This window comes from Cucurbita moschata, unplaced genomic scaffold, assembly GCF_002738365.1.
Source record: "Cucurbita moschata cultivar Rifu unplaced genomic scaffold, Cmos_1.0 Cmo_Scf00017, whole genome shotgun sequence".
Lineage (NCBI taxonomy): Eukaryota > Viridiplantae > Streptophyta > Magnoliopsida > Cucurbitales > Cucurbitaceae > Cucurbita > Cucurbita moschata.
The window spans coordinates 3,903,871-3,912,552 of record NW_019268533.1 but is presented as its reverse complement, the minus strand read 5'-3'; the positions used below and the strand labels follow the sequence as shown (position 1 = coordinate 3,912,552).

Below are 8,682 nucleotides of genomic sequence, written 5' to 3'. Positions count from 1 at the left end.
GGGGGGGGGGGGGGGGGGGGGGGGAAAGAAAGAGAAAAAGAAAAGAATTTATTGCTTTCTTGTAATTTTCTCATCCACATCCATGATTCTACAAAGGAAAAAAAGAAAAAAGAAAAAGAAAAAGAAAGTCAAAGTAATAGTTTCATTGTGTATATCAAACTAGTCTAATTGAGGTGGTATGAGAGCTTCTCTTCTCCCAAAATAATTGGGTTTTCCTATCCCCCACATATTTTATCTTAACTATTTACATTCATATCATTCTTTACGGGTCCCTCCGCTTCTCACGGTCCTTCTAACTATTTTCCTGCCTAATGACTACCCTGATTTTTCCTATTGGGCCTCCCTTCTTTGTTCTTCCTGCCTAGGTAATATTAAGGGCCTGTCACCATAGTAGATGCGACAGTTAATAAATGACAGTTAATAAATGAACAAGAGGAGAAGAGGGAAATGGAAAAAGGGCTTCACATTATATTATGCCAAGTTATATAGACATTGCAGGTTTTATTTTGTTCACATTTCTTATTTTGAATTTTTTTTTCTTATCTTATTTTGAAAGTAGAACTGTTGTTCTCCTTGTCCTCAAGTTGGAAAAAGAAAAAAAGAAAAAGTAGAACTATTATTGTTTCTAACTTCTAATCTTCAGTTTGAAAATATGTACACGAACTGTAGCTTGAAATTTGTTCTTATGCTTAATTTCTCTTACTTCATAGGAGTTAAATGATGGAGTGCAATTATCAACAACCCTGTCGTTTACCTTGGGTTGCCCTACAATTGGTCGTGTTGTGTTTATCTTCCCGTTAAAGACCCACGTATGCAATGATGCATTAAATGAAAATGGGAAATTGAAAAGCACAGAAGTTGAATCTCTGGGAATATACAATTGTAAGGAACTGTTCCTGGAGCTAGTTTCTTCAACCAATGTATCAAAAAAAGACAGCTTATTCTCTTCCTCAACTATTTATTCAAGGAAGGTTCATGGTCATAGTGAAAATGGTAATCTAGCATCCCCAAGCACCATGCTGTCTACATCTCCTAAATGTGATGATGCAGTATCAAATTTACTTGTAGAGAGGCCATGCGCTCATTCACTTATTAAGGAGGCCTTAGGAGATGATAGTGTTAGAAAAACTCTACAGACGATTGCTTCCAATGAGTTGTATAAACGTTGTTTGCTGCGGGGTAATCTTGTAACTTTCCCAGTACTTTCAGATCTTTGTACATTCCATGTGAGGGGTGGTAAAGGACTGTCGGGATATGATGACTCGTATGATTCTATGCACAGTGGAAGCGACGATCATTTTCAACATTTTTCATCAAATGAATATGTGGATTATGCTTTCAGTATAGACCAGTTGACAAAAGTATTTATAAATGTTCAATCAACTACAGTCTCAGAGACAGTGCAAGAAAGAGTTTTATCAAAAGTGGATCCTCAAAATCTAAATATGAGAGCTAAAGTAAAGCCTAAAGTTTGGAAATTGGGTGGTCTTTCTAAAGAATATTCAGTTTTAAAGGACATTATAATTGCCTCATCATTAAATAACACCGTGTCAAGGTATGATATATGCAATTTGAATTTATTATTTGGACTGACCTTGTTTTGCTGGCACCCTATTCTGATTGAATGTGCAACTGACATTTCTAAATGTGCTGTTAAATCATATCCTTGCTAATGAATACTCCTTATCTGATCTTCTTTAGATAGGATGGCGGTGTCGAATTTGAACATAGAAGTTGGCGTTGATTAGCTAGGATGAGTCAGTTTTACTTTTCCGAAGTATTCTTCTATTAGGTTGTTATTCTGTTAGTTACTAACTGTTATTTTCAGTTAGTGTTATATAACTGTCACCTAACCATTAGATCACTTTGAATAAACCTAACCATTAGATCACTTTGAATAAATGGGCTCTATGAGCCAGATTGAATGCATTTCTAAATGGTTTATTGTTCTATGGTGAAATCTGAATTTAGACACCATGTATTTATTTATTTGAAATTGATTTTTGATGTGAGATCTGGATGGCTTGTCATTGGCTTCATAACTAAAAATTGCAGTTTTATATATTTGAGAATGTGAGATTATATCTCTATGTAGCCCATTGAAATTGGAGAGAGTTTCGGTATCTAGATGGCTTCAATACTTCTCAGCGGGTGTTTGTGACTAGTTTTTCTTTTCTTTTTTATCACTCAGATTTTATCCTGGCTGATTAGATCCCCTTTTTGTTTCCAGTTTTGGTTTTTGGTTGCTTCCTTTCTTGGTGGTCTTTTCTTTTTGTTGGCCCTTTGTATTTGTTCTTTTTCTCGTTTTCCATAAAAAAAATTAAATCTCCTTGTAGGCTTGTAGCTTCCGTGGTTTTCAAATGCTTAAAAGTTTATCGTTTTCTCCTCTTGAATATTTGTAGAGTTTTGTAACTGTTCCTTTCTTGGGAGTTTCATTTTAGGCTGGAAAGAAGGGATGTTTATGTGTGTAGTCCCAACCCTTTAGAGGAATTTTCTTACAAATCCTTTTTTGTAGTTTGTTGAACCTTTTGTTACACTTCCATTAGCATAATCTAAAATGATAATTGTCCATGTAACTGTTTAGCCTTGGTTTACGAACCACAAAGGGTGTACTTCTTCATGGTCCTCCTGGTACGGGAAAAACTTCTTTGGCTCAATTATCTGCTCACAACGCTGGTGTCAACTTATTCTATTTGAATGGACCTGAAATTATAAGTCAATATCATGGGGAAAGTGAACAGGCCTTGCATGGTGTTTTTGAGGAGGCAAGGCAAGCTGCGCCTGCTGTGGTTAGATTTCTTGAATTCTTGATTATTTTCCTTGAGTGTCTTGATTCTCCTTCAAGTTAGTTCTTCAGAAATTGTTTCTGTTGTTAATTTTTAAGTTTCACTATCAAATATTGATTATTAAGATTAGGATAATTCATTGAAGTTTGAATGTATGCGCAGACGTCACGAGTAGTACCTTCACAATTACACAAGTGTTGATTTGGAAAAAGTGGACAAGAAGTAAGGCTGAAGAAGCCTGCATAATTGACATTTATCATTGAGTGACTGACTATCCCCATCAGTAAATTCTCTTTACGGAAGCTGTTTAATTTTCCTCTATAACTTTTATTGTCAGATATTAATTGATGAGTTGGATGCTATTGCGCCTGCAAGAAAAGATGGAGGTGAAGAGCTGTCTCAAAGAATTGTTGCTACTTTGCTTAATCTAATGGATGGGATCAACCGAAGTGGTGGGCCACTTGTAATTGCTTCTACCAACAGGCCTGATAGCATTGAGCCTGCATTAAGGCGGCCTGGGAGACTTGACCGGGAAATTGAAATAGGTGATTATATAGTTTCTGCATATGCTTTCCAGTTCTAATATTCATCACATTTTAAATTTATTTTTAGTCTTCAAGCAATGCTTGAAGAAAAAAGTTTTAGAAAAGCTAATATTCTTTTACTAATGTACCTAGCTTTATACAGGTGTGCCATCTCCCAATCAACGGTTAGATATTCTACACACAATACTAAGTGAAATGGAGCACTCTCTTTCAGTAGTGCAAGTTCAACATCTAGCTATGGTTACACATGGATTTGTGGGTGCCGATTTGGCTGCCCTTTGCAATGAGGCTGCCTTAATCTGTATAAGGCGATATCATGAGTTTAAAGTTTCTACTGATTGCGTTAGTTCTGGTAGATCTGTTATAGCAGAGGAACAACATATGGTTACTAAGGTGGATAACGAAGCCAATGTCGATCATATAATTTCGGAACCTGTTCTCTCAAAAGATGCTAGAAGTATATCAGGCATATGCTCAAACTCAGCGCCTTTATCGTTTTCTGAAGATACTCTTACATCTGAGTCTTTAGCATGTGTGTCCTCGAATGAAGTGGTTGCTGATAGTGAGGATATTTTTAACTCTTCTGAAATCAAGTGTAGATTGAAGGTTGCTTTTGAAGACTTTGAGATGGCTAGAATGAAAGTGCGGCCTAGTGCCATGCGAGAGGTTTGTCTATGATTTTGGTTTTGTGATAATCATCTTTTTAAAAACTGACAGTATATTATGGAACTGGGGTCCTTAGCAAACTGCAATACTTTTAAGCATTCGAACGTTATTCATCTTTTAGCTTCATTTTCGTATACCTTCTAGATTATTTTTTAACCATGACTCCTGTAATCTTTTTTGTTCTTTAATCTTATTTCTTACTAAAATCTGAATCGTATATGATGGTCAAATATCTAATGAAAGTCCACCTAATTTCAGGTCATACTTGAGGTTCCAAAGGTAAAATGGGAAGATATTGGTGGACAAGGGGAGGTTAAGGTTCAATTGATGGAAGCAGTGGAATGGCCTCAAAAACATCAGGATGCATTCAAGCGAATAGGGACTCGACCTCCAACAGGAGTGTTAATGTTTGGACCTCCTGGATGTAGCAAAACCCTAATGGCACGTGCCGTAGCTTCTGAAGCAGGACTAAATTTCCTTGCAGTAAAGGGCCCAGAACTTTTCAGTAAATGGGTTGGTGAATCTGAGAAGGCTGTTAGATCTCTATTTGCTAAGGCAAGAGCTAATGCCCCATCAATCATATTTTTTGATGAAATTGATGGTCTTGCTGTCATTCGTGGGAAGGAAAGTGATGGGGTTTCTGTCTCTGATAGAGTTATGAGTCAACTTCTTGTTGAATTGGATGGTCAGTAGAACTTTTTGTTTTTTTTTTTAATTTTTTATATTCAATCGTCAATATTTCCTGGTTCTTACAATCTATACAAGTTCTTTCTAAAATTTAGGTTTACATCAGAGAGTTGGTGTCACTGTCATTGCCGCTACGAATCGGCCAGATAAGATTGATCCGGCCCTTCTAAGGCCAGGTATTACCCGTACGAAACTTCTGTACGCTTATACGCCACCCATCTACAAATACAACAATCGCAGTTCAAATGCATCATGTCCAGTTTTGATTGATTTATTTTTATTTTTTTAATAAGAAAATTATTGTATCAAACTAGCTGACTGTAAGTTCAAATAGGACGTTTTGATCGGTTGCTATATGTTGGGCCTCCAAATGAATCCGAACGAGAAGAGATATTTCGTATCCATTTGTGCAAAGTTCCTTGCAGCCCAGATGTCAGCACAAGGAAGTTGGCTTCTCTTACCCCTGGGTGTACAGGGGCTGACATATCATTAATTTGCAGAGAAGCAGCCTTATTTGCCCTTGAGGTTTATGGAGTTCCTGTTGTTCTTCCGGCCTTCCAAACTTCATTTAAAGTTTTATTTATATATAATATAGATCTTACTTTTATTTTCAGGAAAACCTTGAGGCTTCAAAAATAAGTATGCAACATTTAGAAACTGCAGCTGGACATGTGAAGCCATCTGAAACTGAACCTTATCGAGAATTATCATCTAGGTTTGAAAGGCTTGTTTGTTCTAGCTCACAAGAAGACAATGTTGTATGTCAGCTATCAGGATCTAACTGGTTTTCGATTTGGTGAGTATATCTTCTTTCATTATTTTAACTTGGTAGTTTTTGTGAGATTCCACCGGTTGGGGGAGGAGAACGAAACCCCCTTTATAAGGGTGTGGAAACCTCTCCCTAGCGGACGCGTTTTAATAACCTTGAGGGGAAGCCCGGAAGGGAAAGCCCAAAGAGGACAATATCTGCTAGCGGTGGGCTTGAGCCGTTACAGCATAAAACTGCATCAGGTTTTTGTTTCAAACACTGAAAGGAATCTGCTGACATTCTTCTTGTTTGATTACTATTATTTGAAGAGTATTTTTGTGATCTCCTCCAAATTGGTGTTGCATATCTTGGAAAGTTTCATATTGAGATAGAGCTATTTATGGAATGTTTATGTCTTGTGAATCTGGTCACTAATGTTCCTTGAATAGAAATGGGTACGTACGGCGATTTATCTGAGAAAAAACTTAGAACTTACGAGTTGTGTCACACGTATAAGGTAGTGACCAGTATATATGAGAATGAATACGGTTGGTTTACGAATATTAGAGAGGGAGAGTTTGAAGTTGTAGAAGCCGTGGTAGCGTATTTCAAAATTTGGTCGCAACCTACTATGGTTGGTTATTTCTCGACTTTACTACATTTAGTTGCAACTCATAGGAGTATATATTCATTCTAGGTAGGTGTTTACCATTATTTGTATAGTTTTCTTTTGCAAGTGTTCTATCTGTTGATGTAATAACTCTTTTCCCCCACAATTCTTCTCTGTTATAAAGCAGGCCCCTCGTGAAATCTGCTGCGTTACTTTTTTCTCGGTTTCCAGCTTGGGTTCATCATACGCTTGAAGGCTTCAATTGAGCAGCTACAAATTGGCTGCTGGTGATTCATTTACACATTGTCTTCAAGCAATTGTTCTGTCATGGCAATCACTCAAGAACAAGGTAATCTTTGATGGGTTATTTCAACTATAGTGAGCTTGGAACAGTAACTATGGGCTATTTTTGTACGTAAGCACTTAAAAAGTCATTTCAAATAGATTCAACGACAGCGACCAATTCTTTTGGAAGACCATGTTTAAACAGCGGTCCCTGAAGGATGAAGCTGCCATTTACAAATCCTGCTCTGAAGGTACCCTCATTTTCTTTCCAAAATTCTCGTTCTTTCTCCTTTTCGGCTTACATTTCCGAACACGAATTTGAGTTTTGGTTAGACGTTTGATATATAACCACTGTTCAAGAACAAGGTACTCTCTGATGGGTTATTTCAACTAGTGAGCTTGGAACAGTAACTATGCGCTTCTTCTTCTTTATTTCTTTTAAACATAAAAACAAGTTTTTAAACGCTTGAAAAGTCATTTCAAATAGAATCAACGACTGCCACCAATTCTTTTGGAAGACCCTGTTTAAACTGAGGTCCCCAAAGGATGAAGATGCCATTTACAAATTATGGGCTGCTCTGAAGGTATCCTCGTTTTCTTTTCAAAATTCTCGTTCTTTCTCTTTTTCGAGCTTACAATTCCGAACACGAATTTGAGATTTGGGAAGACCTGTGATTGGGGGATGATGCTTAAATAGATTAAAATATTTAATATATAACCACTGTTCATCTATTCAGCTGCTCCCATCCCATCTGATTCTTGGTCATCTTGGATTGAAATCATTAATAGCAATACAAATGAACGAAGTATTATTGTATTGTGCAGAGAGTAGTTTTCAGGAGCGAGATAGAACAGATCTGGAGGCTTATGAACTGCAGAGGGTTGAAGCACAAGTGCTGTGGGTGTACGATGGATGTTATGTTCTTTGGGCTGTTGCTTTCTTTGAAGGCTTGTGAAAGCTTGGCGGCAGAGTTTGGAGCTGAAGAGACTTTAGAAATGAAGATCTCTTGCTACTTTTGAATTGGAGTTAGCTTTTCATTATAATTCTAGTTTTTCTACCCCATTTTTTGGTGTATTTATTCATTTTTGTTGTAATAATTATTTGAAAATCGAAGTATTATACCGAAACTAATATTCCATTTCTTGTGTTTCTCGTTTTGTTTTTTTTTTCTTCCGTGGATTCATTTAGATCCCGTTTGAAAATTATTTGGCTTTTCAAACTTAAGTTAATAAGCATCTATCTCCATCGATAAGTTTTAAAATGTGTTTGTGAGATCCCACATTGATTGGAGAGAAGAATAGTGTTAGAGGAGGTTGGCCTCGAAAGAGGTGGATTGTGAAATTCCACATTAGTTGTAAGCGAACCGAAATATTCTTTATAGTGAAAATTTCTCCTTAGCATACACGTTTTAAAACCTTGAAGGGAAGCCTGAGAAAAAGCCTAAACGTTTTAAAACCTTGAAGGGAAGCTTGAAAGGAAGAGTCTAAACCGAACAATATTACCCAGGATAGCCTAGAGAGAACTATATTAACAAACCTTGAAGGGAAGCCTGAAAGGAAGAGTCTAAACCGAACAATATTACCTAGGATAGCCTAGAGAGAACTATATTAACAAACTTTGAAGGGAAGCTTGAAAGGAAGAGTCTAAACCGAACAATATTACCCAGGATAGCCTAGAGAGAACTATATTAACAGGGATAGCCTCGAGAAAACAATATCTACTAGGGATGAATTTATACTGTTATAATATTACTATCAGTTTTGTTTATATACCATCGATAAAAGTTTTTTTTTTTTTTAAATTTATAAAACTCGTGAGAGTTGGATAATAATTTTTAATAAAAATATTAATAATTTCATTCCAAAAGTGGCAATATTGCTATGTTTTTAAAACATTAATGCTATTCTCATTATTTAAAATAATATTTATTTTTAATGATTTTTGAAATTTTCTTTATGCATTTTCTATTAAAATTTCTATAAAATAAAGTATCGTCTATAACCAAGATTAAGCTGTGGAGGTACTTGAACCCTAAGCCCCCCCTTAACCAAACAAACCACAGAGAGAGAGCTTCGCAACACAAAGGAACAATGGGAGTGGAGAAGGAGGTGCTGAGATCTGGAACCGGTCCCAAACCCGTCCCAGGACAGTTGGTCACCGTCCACTGCACCGGATTCGGTCTGTTCCCCTTATCCATTTCTCTCTTCTACAAAACCCTAATCTCCATGTGTTTAATCTGTATGGTTGCAAGAAAATGCCTGTGGATCAATGTTTGGGACTGTAATCGTGTTCATTTTAGTCCATACTTCGAACCAGATCCAATTTCTTCGCTCTTTTTTTTTTTTTTTTTTTTT

General features: G+C 36.5%; 2 protein-coding genes across 10 annotated transcripts in view; both read left to right on the top strand.

The window, feature by feature from the left end:
* The window catches only part of LOC111455180 (calmodulin-interacting protein 111), a 13,975-nt gene extending 6,498 nt beyond the window's left edge, over positions 1-7,477 (top strand). For 2 of the 9 annotated variants that reach the window (XM_023096740.1, XM_023096749.1), the window contains 10 exons: positions 711-1,555; positions 2,585-2,789; positions 3,124-3,331; positions 3,474-3,997; positions 4,256-4,682; positions 4,780-4,860; positions 5,019-5,209; positions 5,299-5,480; positions 6,227-6,911; positions 7,153-7,477. In XM_023096740.1, the coding sequence (XP_022952508.1) occupies positions 711-1,555; positions 2,585-2,789; positions 3,124-3,331; positions 3,474-3,997; positions 4,256-4,682; positions 4,780-4,860; positions 5,019-5,209; positions 5,299-5,480; positions 6,227-6,308 (2,745 nt within the window). In that variant the 3' untranslated portion in view covers positions 6,309-6,911; positions 7,153-7,477. The remainder of the gene's footprint in view (positions 1-710; positions 1,556-2,584; positions 2,790-3,123; positions 3,332-3,473; positions 3,998-4,255; positions 4,683-4,779; positions 4,861-5,018; positions 5,210-5,298; positions 5,481-6,226; positions 6,912-7,152) is intronic. The other 7 variants (XM_023096748.1, XM_023096745.1, XM_023096743.1 and 4 more) reach the window with 7 other exon arrangements.
* An 841-nt stretch (positions 7,478-8,318) lies between these two features.
* The window catches only part of LOC111455525 (peptidyl-prolyl cis-trans isomerase FKBP12), a 3,942-nt gene continuing 3,578 nt past the window's right edge, over positions 8,319-8,682 (top strand). Inside the window, exon 1 of the mRNA XM_023097240.1 lies at positions 8,319-8,506. Coding sequence (XP_022953008.1) covers positions 8,419-8,506 — 88 coding nt within the window. The 5' untranslated portion in view covers positions 8,319-8,418. The remainder of the gene's footprint in view (positions 8,507-8,682) is intronic.